Raw genomic sequence first — 19,188 nt, 5'->3', positions numbered from 1 at the left:
CTTCCAGATTCTTTTTCCTGGACAGAACATAAAACTGTTCATTTCCATATTTGAGACTTTTTTTTTTTTCATCTTTAAAAATTGGAGTAATGTATTATATAACATTATATAAGGTTTGGGTATGCTTATTAAAAAATCAACGTGTCTATATACTACAGTAAGTTCAACACTAAAAGTCCCTATTCTTATGTTTTTAAAATGCCATATAACAGGAAAGTGGATTTCTCTATTTATAATCAATGAACAATAATTTTTCATTTAATTAACATAGTTGAAAAGTGAGTATGGCAGTCTTTCACCTTGGTAGGCAGGATGCTACCATTAATTGTCTAATAGTCAATTAGATCTCTAAATTTATTGGGATGAATTTTATTTAACACCATTCATCAGTTGATTCAAGAACTTAGATTTACCTACATTGTAGAGTTCATTGTGGGTGAATGAGGCTGGCAAAGTAGGATACGGTCAAATTTTCAAAGACCCTATTGTCAGTGGGAAATGTTGGGGTATTTTTTATGGTAGAAAAGTGATATGATATATTCATTTGTTTGTAATTGTGCCATAAGGTGGCAGGATTCTTGGTGCATAGAGCCTGAAATCAGGGAGAAAGACAGGTCAGGAAACTATTGCAATGTTTAAGTGAAGATGAGCAATGGAAAGCTAGTAAGATCTGAATTTAAAGAATATTTAGGTGGTAGGAAAAACAAGACCTGGGGAGTAACAGGTAATGGACGTCAGTAATGTTTTTGACTTTACTAGTCTCAGAGATGGATGAGTAGGCATGGCCATTAACTCATTGGAATGATATGAGGGAAAAAACCTGGTAATGGATTTTTTAAAATGAATGAGTTAAGGATGAGCATGTAAGACTACAGGAATTTGTTCACCATGGGAAGCAAAGAAATAAGGCAGGGGCTATAGAGGGAAGTGGATACTCCAAAAGGTTTTTAAAGATGGGAGAAATAGTATATTGATAGACATCTGGGGATTATCTGATAGAAAAAAGGAAAACTGCCAATATTGGAGACAAATGGGAGACTCACAGGAATTGTGTCCATGAGCACAAGAGAGGGGACTGGTTCTAAATACAAATGTAGAGTTTGGGCCTTAGGAGAGTAGTGTCAGAAAGTTGTATCATTTTATAGAAAAATGAAAACCTCTACTTATTTTCAAAATCACAAATAAAGTTCAAATGATTTGCACTTAGCCTTTAAGGGTGGAGTTGGGTTTGTAAGCTCTTTTAAAAGACCAAATTTCTTTCCTAAATAAATTAACACCAAAATTACAGTTTTGATAAGAAATCATTAGTTTTCAAAGCTTTAACCAGCAAAAACATCTACATTGCATTCATAGAGTGAGAGGTATCTTGTTTTCAATTAAAAAGTCTGCAATCAGGGCCTCCCTGGTGGCGCAGCAGTTAAAGTCTCAGCACTATCAAGCTATCACCAGCCACTGTGGCATGAGTTTGAACCCCAGCCAGGGAGCTAACCCACATGGCGCACCAGACCACTCCTGTCTCTCCTGCTACTCTCCTCAGCATTGTATTTCAGTCAGTCTGCCTGTTCTGCTTCCCACTCTTTGTCTCTGGTGAATCCTCTCACTTCCTACACCTCTGGCCTACACCACAGTTCTTGTATGCATAAATAAATCTTAAAAAAGTCTGCAAACATAGACCAAGCATAGCCTCAGTGTCTGTTTCTTTATTTGTAAAACAAGGATACTAGTATCTTCAGTGTTATAAAATGTTCCATGTAATTCTCTCTACATTATAAGTAAAGTATTGTTTACAACACTTGATTCATAATATGTACCCAATAAATAGCAGCTTTGTTACTATCTTATCTAAATAGAAAACTGAAGTTATTCACTTAGAGAATGAAGATAGGGCAATGTTTCCCAATATCTTTTATGGTATAAAAATAAAATAATAATAGTTGTAAGAGTATACCTGGGAAAACGAAAAGACTTCTGGAGTGGCTTCAGCAGCTTAAGGGCCTTTCTGGCACCCTGAGGTGAGGGCACTGATATCTGGGGCATAGTACAGAAAATTTGTAGTAACAAACTATGTAATTTCAGACACATACTTCTGGGCTTGGTCAAAGCTTCCATATTTATAAAATATTAGGAATTAAGGGTTAGCTTTCTTTTTAAATTTTGAGTTAATGGCCATGCCTACTCATCCATTTCTGAGACTAGTAAAGTCAAAAACATTCCTGATGTCCATTACCTGTTACTCCCCAGGTCTTGTTATTCCTACCACCTAAATATTCTTTAAATTCAGATCTTACTAGCTTTCCATTGCTCATCTTCACTTAAACATTGCAATAGTCTCCTGACCTGTCTTTCTCCCTGATTTCAGGCCTTATGCACCAAGAATCCTGCCACCTTATGGCACAATTACAAACAAATGAATATATCATATCACTTTTCTACCATAAAAAATACCCCAACATTTCCCACTGACAATAGGGTCTTTGAAAATTTGACCGTATCCTACTTTGCCAGCCTCATTCACCCACAATGAACTCTACAATGTATGTAAATCTAAGTTCTTGAATAACTTGAACTCCTCTTGCTGCATATCTGAAATACCCTATATACCTTGATATGCTTCATATAAATTAAGCAGTGAATACACTGTGTAACCATCCCCATGCAAAAATAATACAGTTAACATAAAAGATAGTTAACAATAAAAAATCATTTACAATTATTTGAGAAGATACTGAGTTAACTGTAAGACCATATACTTCGATAATCTAACTGAAAAGACAAAGCAGAGTATTCTGAAAATTTTCCACAAAAAGTTATATAATTATCTGGTAAGATATAAATGGAAGCAGTTAGTTTGTTTAAGCACTAATGAGAACTTTTAAAACAATGAATGGAGGGAGCCTCTGTATAAAATTTCCAATTCACTTATTGTAGTACATTATATATACCCAACTAACTTTTATGAATAAGCTTAGATTCCATATTCAAAAGTGCTTAATATATCTCCAACCTGACATTCTACACAAATGTCAAGTTTACATCATTAAAGTTTCTTCTTAAGTACTTTTGTAAGATGACAGATTGTGGTCAAAATGGCTTTTATTGATATAGTGGGAAAATCACTAAAGCAATACTAATTGCATTTAAAAGCTTATTTTCTTTTTTCTTTTTTTTTAAAGGTTTACTTATTTATGCATACAAGAGCTGGGGTACAGGCCAGAGATGTGGGGGATGAGAAGTTTCACCAGAGACAGAGTGGGAAACAGAACAGGCAGATTGACGAAATACACTGTTGAGGGGAGCAGCCAGCGAGACAGGAGAGGTCTGCTGCACCATGTAGGATTCTTGCCGGCTGGCCGGGATCAAACCCACACTGCAGAGACGGCAGACAGCTTCACAGTGCTGCACTCAACCGCCTGTGCCACCAGGGAGGCCAGGAAATGATAAATGCTTTAAATATCAATACTTAATAATAGTTACATATTTTGTAATAGTGACTTTTAAAGATGGTAAGCAATTCCATAATGTTATCGGTTGACTTTTATATAATGCTCATTTTGGTTAACTTGCCAACACAAAGGGGAAGATTTTTTTTTAAGTTTTACACATAAGCAAAAGGTATGAAAATAACTACCATTTGCAAATAACTTAATAATTTATAATGTACTTTTCACATATATATTATCTCAGAACTTACTAGTCACCCCATAGTTAATTTTATAAAAAGGGAAATTAAACTTCAGGGATATTAAATGACATATTCACTCAGATAAAAAGAGGTACAGTCAGAATTTAAGTTTAGTATACTACGCTATTGCATACTCTCTGTTCAGGGAATAATGCTTTTCTTCTAAGAGGGCCTATACATTTCAGTAATATAGCATCTACTAAGTAAACGCTATTCACATAAAAAAAAAAGATCTCACCACTCAAGTTTCACTATTTTCTAATGCTTCAAATTGACATCTTAAAGTAACTATTAAGAATGACCAAAAAACCTCACAGATTGAGCCAGAGAGGAGATACCATAATAATCTTAACTACAGCATTTTTGTTATACTCAAAACTCAAATTCTTTCTCTGCTTATCTCTGTCTTTTATCTCTTCTACTCTCTGAACTGCTATTAACTTCACAACTACTGGTATGATTGCAGGAGCAGACAGAAGATTGGCTGGCATGAGTACCATTCTTTTTCCCACATCTAAGAAGAAAAATGAAAGATATTCTTTAATATCCCCAAATGTATAGAAAACAAAACTAAAGGCAAAACATATTTCTCTAGCCTAATCATTTAACTGTAGTCTAAAAGCGTTTATTGTTAAGGTAAGGAAACTAAGTATAAATTTGCAAGTGTAAGTACTTCATTGAGTATAATGAGCAAACTCATTATAACAGCACACTTTGATAAAATACAAGTAATTCAATATTATACCTCTAAGTCTATAGTAAGGGATTAATTTACTCAGATACAAAAATATCTACATACATAAATTTGTTTTGAGTCATGCATTTCGAAACAAGGAATACTAAAAGTCTTTCCTCAATGTTTTTAAGTGGTAAGAAAGTTAAGTTTCAAAAGAAATAATTTATAATTTATTTTTGTTTTGTAAAAGATAGTGAGACATAAGCTATAACTACAGTGAAATCCTGCCATTATGAGGAAACTGAGATTCATAAAGATTCAGTCACATAAAACAGGAGGGCTGGATTATTGTACGGTTGATAAGATGATAAAGGCAGGTCTATACAACAAGCTGGGTAGGAATCCCTGTGCAATTCAAATCCATGTGAGCTGGGGTGCAGTTTGGCACCATCTGGTGGCAACTATCCAGTCTGGCTCCAATATCCCTGGGGTCATTCTGGGTCCTAGCTAAAGGCCATTCTGGCCGCTAGTTAGAACTACACTGGAAAATGGAAACTGCTTTCAGGTTCCATGCTTCCAGAAATGGTTCTGTTGACTGTTTCTTAGCTACTTCTACCGCCATCTTAGAAAATAGGAACTAATTTGTCTAAAATTATGTTACCATAGAATGCATTTTAAAGGAATTAAAGAACAAAACAAGGGCCTCCCCAGTGGCACAGCGGTTGAGTGCTGGGTTGCGAAGCAGCCCGCAGCCTCTGCAGTGCCGGTTCGATCCCCGGCTGCTCCCCGGCCACTGGAGGAGGGTCCCGCATGCCGGCCACCGGAGGAGGGTCCTGCATGGCACACGGACCTCTCCTGCCGCCCGCCGCTCCCCTCAGCAGTGTACTTCGGTCCTGCCTGCTCTGCTTTCCCCTCTGGCTCTGGTGAATTCTCTCACCCTCCCGTGCTTCTGACTGTACCCAATGCTTGTATAAACAAATAAATAAATAAATCTTTAAAAAAAAAAAAACAAGAGAGCAACAATAAAAACTAGAAACTGAAATTTTCAAAATGATTATATACAAAGTTTATGGAGCTATGTGTATAGTGGGGATATAATCATGTATGTTTATCACAGAAATAATCCCATAACTTTTAAAATTATTAATTCATTCAATAAAAGCTTATAGAATCTGTAAGAAAATTATGCCACAGTACTAAAAATGATTTGTAAAAGATAAAAAATATCACTTATAAATTTTAGCCTGAGATTCCTTATATAGTCAACTATTCTACTTGTACATTTTACAGATACTTCAAACAAAACTAAATTAAATCATTTTTTAAATTAAAGTTTTATCTTTTTCAGTATTTTAAAGTCTGCATCATCATCATCCATACAGTTAACCAATCCAGAAATGTGGTGATATCCCTAACTTCTTTTCACTTCCCAATCCTATCTAGTCACTGAATCCTGTTGATTCCACCTCCTACACATTTCTCTAATCTGGCCCATTTCTCTCCATCTCTGCTGCTACTAACAAAAATCCATCATTATTTATCATCTTGATAAAGGAAACAACTTCTGAAAGTAGTCTATTTATCTACACTTATTATATTTCTGCAATCGATTCTCCATAGTACAGTGTTTTCTTTGCATTAAATAAGATCGTATAACACATATTCTTAAGATATTTCAGTCATTCCTCACTTGTCTTGATAATGGTCCAAATGCATCATTTGGATTCTTGTTTCCCTCTTGTATTTCATCTATTACAAACCTGTGTTTCTCAATTCACACTCTAGGTATACTGAATTATTATCAGTTTATTAAAAAAGCTTCATTTTGTTTGTCCCCAGGTTTTTATAGATGCTGTACATTCAATTTCCCAATTCTTTTCACTCCTTTTAACTCATAATCTTAATCTCAGTGATCATGTAGGTGTCAACATAAGCATATCTCTCTCCACAAAGTCTTTCCTGAATTCTTTCAAGGCTGGGTTAGATACACCTTGAGTCCAATAGGTCTCATCCTGGGTATCATGCCTTTTTTTTCATTATCATCAAACTTAAAATTATTTCTCTATTTGCTTTTATCCTCCATTAGAATACCAATTTGTGAAGGCAGAGGTCACTGGTCTATATTGGCACCTAGCATGTATCTGGCATATGGTGAGTCCTGGTAAATATTTGTCAAATAAGTGATTTATTGCTCTGAGAGCCCAAATGTAAGCTTTTCAAACATTAACCTTGGTTAATGTACATTTAAAAAGAAGACATTTATTGTACATTTTGAACCTGCTTTGAAGAGTAAATGACCATTAAGGTACAGGATCTGGGCATCCCTGGTGGCGCAAGAGGTTAAGACGCAAACTATGAAGCCATCAGCAGCAGCTGTAGCATGAGTTCAATTCCCAGCCAGGAAGCAACCGACATGGCGCAGCGGACCTCTCTTGACTCGCCTGCTGCTCCCCTCAGAAGTGTATTTCAGTTGATCTGCCTCTTCTGTTCCCCACTCTGTCTCTGGTGAATCCTCTCACCCCCTACATACCTCTCGCATGTACCACAACTCTTGCATGCATGCATAAATAAATCTTTTAAAAAATATTTTTTTAAAAAAGGTACAGGATCCTTCTTGACTAACATAGGACTTGGATCAAAAAATTTGAAAAGGATGAAGAACGTCTTTGGCATTCTTTAATCTTTGTGTCTGTCTCCAGTCTAACTGTTCCTGCTGCCCTAAGATAGCACATTCATAAAAATGACATACTTTAGTTAGAACATGAACAACTACATCAAACAAGCAAATCTTAAAATCAAAAGATGATGGAGCTGTGTTACTCACGGGGTGGGTCCCCAGTGAAAAGAACAAGGACAGTAAGCTTGGTTACACCTCCACTTTCCCTGGACTGTCCTTTTGAAATGCACTGATAGGACACAGACTGCAGAGACTTAGATCTGGAATGTCAGAGAGGAGGGATACTGGTGGTGTCACAAACCAAAGCCAGAACCTGCCCTCCCACCCAGTACATTTGCACCAACAGCTGGACTTCTCCAGGCTCAGCCTCTACCCCCTTACTCTGCAGTTGCAATAACAAGTCTCTGGACCTGTGGAAGCATAGAAAGGATAAAAATCTAAAATCATAGAAATCCATAGTGCCCCTGGCTGGAAAAGTAGAAATAGTTAAAATCTCTAAATGACTGCCACAGACACTTAAAAACAAATAAGGAAATCTAAAGCAGCAACATGGATAGACAGGAAAAACACCACACGTGACATCTTAAGACCGCCAGGGAATATGATAATCACAAAGATAGGACGGCTCTCCAGAGTCCAACCAAAAAGACATGAAAAATTTATCTTCCTATAACATTGCCATTTACAACTTTAACACAAAGAATTAAATAGAGTAAACTTAACAAAGGAAGTAAAAGAGCACTATACAAAGAAAACTAGAAGACATTATTAAAAGAAATGGAAAGATACTCCTTAATCTTGGACTGGAATAATTAACATTGTTAGAATAGCCACCTTACTCAAGTAATATACATCCCTATCAAAGTAATATATATCCCTATCAAAATTTCAATGGCATTCTTCAAAGAAATAAAGTACAATAAACATTACTGAAATTGATATGGAATCACAACAGATCCAGACTAGCCAAGAAAACACTGACAAAAAATAGCAACAGAGGCTTCACACTTCCAGACTTCAAATTATATTACAAAGCTTGGTAATGAAAACCATGTGGTACTGGACTAAAAACTGACACCCAGTCCAATGGAACAGAACTGAAAGTCCAGAACAAAAAGTCCACACTTACATGGATAATCTATGACAAGAGTGTATGATGGAGAAAGTAAAGTTGGCTCAACAATTATGTTGGGGGGCTCCCTAGTGGCACAGGGGTTAAAGTCAGTGCTATCAAGCTATCACCAGCCATTGGAGCACGAGTTCACGCTCCAGCCAGGGAGATACCCACATGGCACAGCAGACCTTTCCTGTCTCGCCTGCTGCTCCCCTTAGCAGTGTATTTCAGTCAGTCTGCCTGTTCTGTCCCCCACTCTGTCTCTGTTGAGTCCTCTCACACCCACACCTCTGGTCTATACCCTAGTTCTTGGATGAATAGATAAATAAAAATAAATCTTTAGAAAAAAACAAAAACAATAATGTTGGGAAAACTGGATATCCACAAGCAAAAGAATGAAACTAGACCACTCACTCATACAATACACAGAATGAATCAAAGACTTCGATATAAGACCTGAAACCACAAAATACATAGAAGAAAATATATGCAAAACACTCTGTGACATTGGCTTCAGTGATATCAGTAAGGGAAATGAAAGCAAAAATAAGTCAATGGGCCCACAGAAAACTAAAAAGCTTCTCCACGGTGAAAGAAACTATCATTAAAATGAAAAGACCCTACCATATGGAAGAAAATATTTACATATCATACATCTGACAAGGGGCAGTATCAAAGATCTACAAAGAACTCATAAAACTCAACAAAGAAAACAAATAACCCAATCAAAAAAATGGAAAGAGCTAAAAGATACTTTTACAAAGAAGACATATAGAGGGCCAACAGGCACATGGAAAAATGCTCACCATCACAAAAATGCAGAGCAAAACCACAATGAGATACCACCTCCCATCTCTGAGAATGGCTTATATAAAAAAGACTAGGAGCAAGTCCTGGCATGGCGTGGAGAAAAAAGAACTCTAATATGTTGCTGGTGGGACTGTAGAAAGGTTCAGTTCCTTTGGAAAACATGTGGAGGTTTCTCAGAACATTAAAAGTAGATTTGCCATGTGATGTAGCAATTCTACTCCTATATTTCTACTGAAAAAGTACAAAAACACTAATTTGAAGGTATATTTGCACTCCTATGTTCACTGCAGTACTATTTACAATAGTCGAGTTACCAAAACACCTAAGTATCCAATGACAGATGAGTGGATTAAGAAGATGTGGTATATATACACAATGGACTGCTACTCAATAATTTGAAAAAAAGTTGGACTCTTGCAATTTGCTACAATATGGATAAAATTGGAGGGCATTATGCTAAGGAAATAAAGCAAAAGCAAAAAGACATGTGACATCTTAAGATGATTTCATTCACATGTAGAGTACAGAGAAACAGAATGAAGATACAGATAAAACAAACCCTAAATATCTGACTGAAGAACTGAGGCTATCAGAAGGGGAGCTTTGGGGCTGCAGATGCAAGTGGGGAAGGTGATGAATGGACTATGTTGAAGGACTACAGGTGCCTTGGTGGTAGGTGTGGTAACATATATCTGAAGAGGTGTGAACCTGTACCTCTGAGTAATATATAGTATTAGATACCAACATTACCTCAATATAAAAATAATAGCTAAAAAATAGATAAAACAGACTTTTAAAAGTCATATGAACTATAATGATGGTATAAAAGTAAGTGTTATTGAAATAATTAGCACTTATTCCCCATTACTGCCAAATCATTAAACAAGGGAACCTAATATATAATGATTTAAGAATAGGTGTATAAGGGCCTCAATGGTGGTGCAAAGGGTTAAGTCTCAGCACTTTGAAGCTATCCTCAGCCTCTGCAGCACAAGTTCGATCCCTGACCAGGGAGCTGACCCACATGGGACAGCAGACCTCTCCTGTCTCGCCCACTGCTCCCCTCAGCAGTGTATTTCAGCAGATCTGCCTTTTCTGCTCTCCCAACTCTGTCTCTAGTGAATACTCTCATACCCCCTTCACCTCTATACCTCTGGCCTACACCCCAGTTTTGTATGCATAAATAAAATAAATCTTAAAAAAAAAAAGAAGTGTATGATTAAAAATGATCCTTCTTCAAAATTATCTAATGTATATTTCAAGGTCAGCAGCTAAATGAGGGCAAATGTAGTATTCCCTATTATTATTCCATTTTTAAAAATCTCTGGAGAAATCATTGGCACGTTATAGGAAGAACTATTGTATCTCTTATTCTGTGTTTTATTTACCTTTCCTGTCTATCCTAAATCTGGATTGAGGAAAAGGTAAAAAAGACAAGTGACCAGAGTAATAAAGAGAGAATAAGAATACCATAGTAAAGAGGCCTAAAGTCTGATAAACCTCATTTTAAACTAGTTATCAAAGATCTTATAAATTTAAGGTTCCATTATATTTAGATTTATGAAAAGTTTTCTTTAAAGTATTCAAAAGGCCATGGGGCCACAGAAATAAAGTTTAATTTCAACAAAAGTATAAGCTTCATACAAAACAAAATAACATATAAATTTTCTACTTTTTTTTACCTGTTTTCCCGTTCATACATTTCCCGAGAAGCACTTCGAAGTTGATCAATTTCTTGATTAGTTTTCAATTTGATTTGTTCTAATTCATCACGTAGCTTATTTTCATATTCTGTTTTATAATGGTCTCTGTAAATAGTCAAAAAGAATGACCATGTGAATATTTTTATTTGTAAAATAAATAGGTTTTTGCCTGTCTTGCACAACTTTAATACATCTGTCAAATATGCTCTATGTATAAAGTTAACTGAAAAACACAGTAATTAGATATGGTTCATATTCCCAAAAATATGGCTCCAAACTAATTCCACATTGGATTTCAAGCTTTTATTTTTATTTAAACTTTCATTTTTTTTTTTTTTTTAATTTATACAATAGCTGGGGTACAGGCCAGAGGCTCAGGAGGGTGAGGATTCACCAGAGACAGCAGGGAGCAGAACAGGCAGACGGACCGAAAGCACTGCTGAGGGGAGCAGCAGGTGCAACAGGAGAGGTCTCCCATGCCATGTGGGAATTTTCCTGGCCAGTCTGGAATCGAACCCATGCTGCAGAGGCTGCAGACAGCCTCACAGAGGCCCAGATTTCAAGCTTTTATACATATTGCTTAGGGCCTCCCCGGTGGCCCCTACAGTTATCAAGCTATTGTCGGCCACTGGGGCATGAGTTCGATCCCTGGCCAGGAAGCTAACCCACATGGCGCAGCAGACCTCTCCTGTCTTGTCTGCTGCTCCCCTCAGAAGCGTAGTTCAGTATATCTGCCTGTTCTGGTAAATCCTCTCATACCCTACACCTTACCTACAACCCAGTTCCTGTGTGCATAAACAAATAAATAAATAAATAAATAAACATATTGCCCTAAAGACTTATTACTAATGTTAGTTAATTCATATTAAATAATTATTTATCTTCAAAAACACTTTACACATGGTTTTTAAACTTGAAAATGTGTATGGAATGTCTTTCCTTTAGAAATAATAATCTGGTATGATGCAAAATAGGAGAAAATATTTTTAAAAATGTAAAAAAAAAAATGACTCTAATGAGCTCTTTATAAAATCTTTCATTCTAAGCACAATAACCACAGTTACTGTGATTGCTTAGCAAAGTCACAAAGCATTACATAGGACATTAGCAGGACCACTAACTGATAAAAAATATCATAGGTTAAGGGAAAAGTTATCAATGTGTGAAGTCTTAAATGATAAAATTTAGAATTTGTTTCAGTTTTTGATGTGCTAATAAAAATAAGCAACTTAAGGATTATAATGGCTACATGAATTCTAAAAACTTATACATCAAGTTAAAGAATGAAGAGAGAATTGAAATGCAGGAGTCTGATTCCAGAACCTACATATTAAAATGTATATATTAAAAATACTGTCTCCTCATTCTTCTTTCCTGTTTCTAGAGTTAGGAAAAGGTCAGCTTAGTAAAGCTCCATAGGATTAGATTTTCTTCAGAAGGATACTTCTATAAAGATACTTCTATACCTTTTTAAAAAATATTAAAAAATATTGATAAAGAGATCTTCATTATAGGGAATTTGAAAGGTTATTTCATTACAAAAAATATATGAACAGTTATATGTACTTCTACCTAAAAGAAACAATATCTAAAAAAAGTCTTAAGAAAAAAATCAATTAGAGTAAACATATCTTATAAGTCGACAAATGAACTATTTTATCTATCACGCCACAGAGCTAAAAACATGACTATTCTCTACCAAAGCCAAGAGACTTCTTAGGGAAAATGATGTTATTTTAAATCTATATATGTGTAGAATAATGTAAATCTTGCCTGGATGTTACATATTTTTCATACATCTCTTCTCTAGCTTTTTTGGTTTCTTCCAGCTGAACTTCAAGTCTCTCACGGCGATCCTCTTCATGGGCACAGCGAACACTAAGCTCCATGTTTTGGCGATTGAGATATTCTTTATCCTTTTGCAGTAAAGTAACCGTCTGTTGTAAGGTGACTACCTACATGCACACAGAGAGAGTGTTCAGAGCATCTCACCTCATTTTCTCAGTTTACTGTATTGTTTTTTCTCATTTATGCTTTTCACTCACCACATCAAAAGGGCTAATTCTTATTTTGCAATCTTCTATTCCTAAAGAGCTACTCAAAGTCCCTTCTTTCTGGCAACTACATCAAAAGGGAAAAAAATGTCCCTCCCAAATTTGGCCCTGGGCTATGTTCACAATCACTGTACAATAAAATACAAGTGACTCTACAAGCTTACCTCTTTCGATAATTCACTTCTTTCTTTAGTTTGAGTTATGTGAGAGGCTTCAAGTATTTCATGTTTTCTCCTTAAGTCAATTACTTCCTGGTCAAGTGCATCACGCTCACTATAAAATTCAAATACATTTATTTTTATTAAAATAAAATTCAAATACATAAACGTATATTTTTCATCCCTCTTTACAACAAATATTTAAAAAGGTTGACTATATTTCAGGAAACTGAATAGTGGGGCTTTGGGGTCATTCTATGAACAATAAAGTATCTACTTTTCAAATTTAAAAGGAATTCTCTGTTCAAAACCTTGCTCAGATTAAAAAAAATGTGAGTTTATTATCTTTAGAAAATAAATATGTAAACTACACTAGTCAGTAAAATAAATAATAAAACTTTTTAAGGTATAGTCTGGTATCTTTTCACTAATCATCTTCAATCTTATCTTGAAGCTAAAACCTTTAAAGAATTTATAGATGGCTCTAGGCTTTCAGTGCAGGGAAGGTCAAAAAGCCCTTATAACTCATTACTCGGATTGCATATCAGATAGACAGGCAGGCATTCTTGTGATTATTTCATTCACAAATTGTGTGTGATTATCCAGAGATTCTAATTTCTATTTCAGGCCATCCTTTTCCCAGAGACTATAAAACCAAGAATTGGACAAAATCTACAATATGTATCATAAAAAATAAGCAGAAATACAGATAAGCCAACTCTTAACTTATCCTTTCCAGTCAGAATCAATGCTTTTGCACTTTATTTCATCCACCCACCTTGAATTTCCATGGAGAGTGTTTTTCTTTTCATTAGATTTTCTATGATTCATGTAGATGACTTTTTTCTACTGGTTAATAAAGTATTGTATTTATCGAAGAAAAGTGAGCAAAGTGGTACCAGTTAAAAATAACAATCACCAATAAAACCACTAGCTAAAGATGACTGTTAGTTTTAATATTATTACTTATTTATATAAACATCAGTTTAAATATTCTGTTCTTTTATGAGCAAATATTTTTATCCTCACAAGGTAATGATCATGCTTCCTTTGCAATGTCTTTTTAATGAAAAAAGTGTTTACAAACATGATACAACAAAAACAATCATGAACTCGCTATAGTCAGTAATAGTTAACATGTTAATATTTGCATTAACATTTTGTTTTTTCTTAAAAAAAGATGAATAGAGGCATCTAAAGTCTCCTATATTCCCTTACAATTCCTTACACCCCCTAATTATATTAGTGAATTTAGTGCTTCTATATCATGTTTTTCAAAATAGTTTTATGTATCAATTTTTAACATTTTGTCAAATTTACTACTACTACTTATTAAATTCATGCTGTTATATATATTCCTCTCCACTCTGTTGTTTATATACATGAAAGAATATACTGGGTTGTCAGAAAAGTCATGATGCATTTTTGCTTGAAAAACAAAAAATTCATCATATAAATAGTTGCATGCATTTACACACACACACATATGTGCATTTTTTTTCATTTAACTAACTAGGAGTTATACAAGGACATTAGGTCTCTTTATTCCTAAATAAGTCAGTGTGAATTTACTAAGATTAAAGATTATTTTTATGCAATCAGAGTATAATTAGCAAATTCAGGAGACTTAGCTCTAATACACTTATAATTATATACCTAATTATATAATTATATACCTAATATATAATACATTTTCAAATTTTGCCAACTGTACCAAAAGTGTCCTTTATAGCAATATATTTTTCCTGGTCTAGAATCTAATGTATTATCATGCATTGAATTTGGATGTCATGTGTCTTTAGTATTCTTTAGCCTTGACAGTTCTTTAGTCTTTGTCTTTTATGACATTGTGTTTTGTAGAATGCAGATCAAGTGTTTTTATGAAATGTCCCTCAATTTCATTTGTTTGAAATTTTGCTATGATGAGATTCAGGTTCAGCATTTTGGGCAGAATACTACAGAAGTGATAATATGTCCTCAGTACATCATATATAGACGCATTGTTTCATTTTATCACATTATTGCTTGAGAGTAATTTTATTTACTTGCTTAAGATACTATCTGACAAAGTTGTTTTTGTTTTTTCCTTTCAGGTTAGAATCAGTGGTTCTGCATATTCTGGGGCATTTTTATTGGCTCCATCAAAAAGAGGGGGACATATGTCTTAGCCCTTCCAATCATTGCGTTGTGGATTACTTACTCTTAACTTCCAGAGGAAGTTTTCTAGAAAAACACTCAAAGGCTTTGTTATTTATTATAGAAGGATGGAAAAACTTCTATTAAATGGAATTTTAACTTTGCAAATTCTGCTTCCTATATAAGTATTGATTCATAATGCTACGGTGTTCTTCTGGAATGCCTGGGTTGACAGCTCTAGAGCTGTGTGGTTATTTTTTTCTTTTATTAATTTTCACATTGTTGTTTATATTTTACAGTATTTGATTTTTCTGTCAGTCAGGTATAGAATGCATAAAAAAACTGTGATACAGGGCCTCCCCAGTGGTGCAGCGGTTGAGCGCTGGGCTGCGAAGCTGCCCCCAGTCTCTGCAGCGCGGGTTCAATCCCTGGCCACCGGCGAGGGTCCCACATGGTGCTCAGACCTCTCCTGCCACACTTGCTGCTCCCCTCAGCAGTGTACCTTTGTCCTTCTGCCTGTTCTGCTCCCCGCTCTGGCTCTGGTGAATTCTCTCACCCTCCCGTGCTTCTGACTGTACCCAGTGCTTGTATAAATAAATAAATAAATCTTTAAAAATAACAACAAAAAAACCCTGTGATACATCTAGACCATGGAATCTTATTAGTGTTAAAGGGAAAAGAGTTATCTGACCATGAAAAGTCATGAAAAACTTAAATGTACACTTTTAAGTGAAAAAAGCCAATCTGAACAGGCTTCCATCTATATGACATTCTGGAAGAGTCAAAACTATGGGGGCACGCAGACCTCTCCTGCCGCCTGCTGCTCCCCTCAGCAGTGTATTTCATCAGTCTGCCTGTTCTGTTCTCCGCTCTGGCTCTGGTGAATTCCCTCACCCTCCCGCGCTTCTGACTATACCCAGTGCTTAGATAAATAAAATAAATAAATCTTAAAAAAAAAAAAAAAACTATGGAGACAGAAAAAGAATAAGGTATAAAACAATTAACAGTGCTGATGGTAAGAATCCAGGTAACCATGAAGCATGTCAAAAATGAGAACTTCAGAAGCCATCTATAATTACTTACCTTTTGACTTTATCATAGTTTTCTTGACGGTAGTCACCTTGCTGAATTAACTGTTTTGTGTCTGCTAATTCTAAAGCCAAACGCTGACATCTAATTTGAACCTCAGAGTAGTTTCTTCGATCTTCTTCGTAAGTCTACAAACAAAAATATGATAAAACATTGCAAACTAAACATAATCAAGTCCTATATTGAATTCTTCTGTGAGCTGTGAATATCTTTGTAATTTAAAAAAACACTCTTAATCTTTCTTTTTGGAGGGTATCATTTCTGCTTTTATTACCACTGTATGAAGTAGGTACTTTTAAATTTAATTTTATATATATTTTACATCATTTTTCCTTTTTGAACAATGCATGCTTTCTCCTCTCAGTTGTATTCCCTGTAAAATTCCCACCACCAATTCACCCCCTGAACCATCACCACAGTTCCTTGTGTAAGAACACAATCCCTCCCATTTTGATCCCTCTTCCTTCCCCTCTCCTGTAGTGTCCCTGATTAATAGTTTAGTAACTGTTCCCTACTCAAAAACAGGTAATCTTAAACTCACAGAAGAGTCTGTACATTTATTTGTTTAAAAATTAAGCTATTAAGAAATGTTTTTCATTAAAAAAATAGGACAACTATGCTTGTTTACTAAAATAATACATAAGATGACTGCCAATATTAAATGACATTTTTCAGCATTTACTGAGTTACTATTTGATGCTAAAGACTCAGAAATGAATAAATAAAACACAGCTCCTATTCTCACTATTTAGAGATGAACAGCCACATGAATATCAAATATCTACAATGACAAAGAGATACTGAAGAAATTAACCATACAGTGAGTTTCATGTGTGGTATTCGGCAAAAAAGGAATTTTGCGGCACTGGGAATGTATTTCTACATTGATCTTCCTTCTAATGGAGCAGTAAAAAGGGATTATAGAAATATGGGAGAGGGGAAGGGTGTGGAAATGTAAAACTATAACCCAGTCCTGCAAAGAGTATGAAGATATTTGTGCTACTGAATTAGTTTTCTATATACCTTACCAGAGAGTAAATATTTTAAGGGCAGGATTTCACCTTATCCACCACTGGATCTCCACCACTTTACATAGTACTTGACATACAATAAGGATAAAATAGATGGGCCTCCCCGGTGGCACAGTGGGTTGAGTGCCGCACTGTGAAGCTGTCCGCAGCCTCTGCAGCATGGGTTTGATTCCCAGCCCACCAGGGAGAAACCCACATGGAGCAGCAGACATCTTCTGCCTCATCCGCTGCTTCCCTCAGCAGTGAGTTCAGTCCATCTGCCTGTTCTGCTCCCCACTCTGTTTCTGGTGAATTCTCTCGCCCTCCCGCGCCTCTGACTGTACCCCAGTTCTTATATAAATAAATCTTTAAAAACAGAATAAAATACATGCTTTTGAGTAAATCAAATAAGAAATTAATGTATCAATACATGGGAACATGAAGAGAAACAGGGCACAAAGACAGAGTTCCTTCTTATACTCCCACTGTGAACTCATTAGATCTTATAAGCAACTGTCAGCTCCACCCTCAGAACCTGTCATGTTAAATACATGCTGTCCCAAGTCATTTCTACTTAAGCAGCATTCCACAAATACTGATGAATTATTTCTAAGTGACTGGTCTTGCACTAGACATTGTAGATAGAATGATGAGTAAGATACTGTTTTTCACTCTTTTTAAAATATTAAACATAACTTTGAAATGTTAACTCCCAAATTTCTACAAAAGGGCTATTCGAGAAATAAAAATATATTCAGCGTGTTTTGCTTTAATATGTTTTTCCCAACACTGATGATCTCCGTGAAAGTGGAGTGTTACTATATGGAATTTATTATACATCACAACTGAGGATACTCCATCACTACCATAAAGGATCATCAAATACATCATTTCAGACCTAAGTCTCAGAAGATGCCTTAGTTTCCTTGAAGAACGCTTACCCTTTGAAACACTATTAACTGGGTAAGTATTCTGGAAGTGTGTAGTGTTATAGTTATGAAGTCAAGCTCCAGAATTTAACCCACCAGAATTAAATTACCTAAGGTAAGACTTCAGGGGGGGTTATCTGTTAGCAGGTTAGTGTTCTCATCTACCTCATGGAGGTATTGTGAAGAGTATTATCAACATGTAAAATGTTTATGAAAATGCCTAGCACATAGAAATGATCACTATCTATCATAACAATGTCTTCCATTTATTTTGACTTCCAGAGAGATTATGGCCACACTGACAGCACTTCTTCAATAACTGCACAGAATTCTGAGGAACATAAACATGGGGAATATAAACATTTATTGGGTGGGCAAAGAAAATAATGCCCAGGGAGTTTGAGGGAGTATTCATAGAATTAAAGGGTAAACTGGGGTTGTGTGTCAGGAACAACTGTAAAAGAAAGTGCTTTGAGGGCCTCCCCTGTGGTGCAGGCGGTTGAGTGCAGCGCTGTGAAGCTGTCCACAGCCTCTGCAGTGCCTGTTCGATCCCTGTCGGCAGTGGAGATACCCACATGGTGAGCAGACCTCTCTTGTCTCGCCTGCTGCTCCCCTCAGCAGTGTTTTTCAGTCAGTCTGCCTGTTTTGCTCCCAGCTCTGTCTCTCACCCTCCCACACATCTGGCCTGTACCCTGGTTCTTGTATAAATAAATAAATCTTTAAAAAAAAAAAAAAGAAAGAAAGTGCTTTGAGGAGAATGGAAGTCAGTAGTGTTGACTACTACTGAGAAAAGAAACCAACAAACCAACCTACCAACCAATGCATGAAGAAGACAGCCTGCCAGAGATTAAAGCAAATATATCTGAATACTCAATATGTCCTTGCTTTGTGTTATTTTACATGCAGTCTCTCACTTAATATTTAACTTTATAACTGGGCATAAGTGTTACCCTCATTTTTATAGATGAGGAAACTGAGGCTTGGAGAGGATTAAGATCTCAAAGCTTGTAAGTGGCTGGGTAAGGACTCCAATATAAGTTTATCAAACTGCAAAATTGTTGGCAATTCTCCTTTCACTTTAGAAGTGGAGAAAGTATAGTGGCTAAAGAAAACAGGGATAAATGAAGGTTTTGTAAAAGATAGGACAGGT

General features: G+C 35.7%; 1 protein-coding gene across 1 annotated transcript in view; it reads right to left on the bottom strand.

Annotated features, from left to right (window-relative positions):
• The window catches only part of PIBF1 (progesterone immunomodulatory binding factor 1), a gene marked incomplete at both ends in the record, with an annotated part of 161,289 nt that overhangs the window by 118,343 nt on the left and 23,758 nt on the right, over window positions 1-19,188 (bottom strand). The window contains 4 exons of the mRNA XM_084235697.1: window positions 10,642-10,767; window positions 12,436-12,617; window positions 12,881-12,989; window positions 16,094-16,227. Coding sequence (XP_084091823.1) covers window positions 10,642-10,767; window positions 12,436-12,617; window positions 12,881-12,989; window positions 16,094-16,227 — 551 coding nt within the window. The remainder of the gene's footprint in view (window positions 1-10,641; window positions 10,768-12,435; window positions 12,618-12,880; window positions 12,990-16,093; window positions 16,228-19,188) is intronic.

The sequence above is a fragment of the Talpa europaea genome, assembly GCF_964194135.1.
Source record: "Talpa europaea genome assembly, chromosome: 6".
In the NCBI taxonomy this organism is placed as follows: Eukaryota; Metazoa; Chordata; class Mammalia; order Eulipotyphla; family Talpidae; genus Talpa; species Talpa europaea.
The sequence above is the reverse complement of the archived record's forward strand: the minus strand, read 5'-3'. Positions and strand labels throughout refer to the sequence as shown.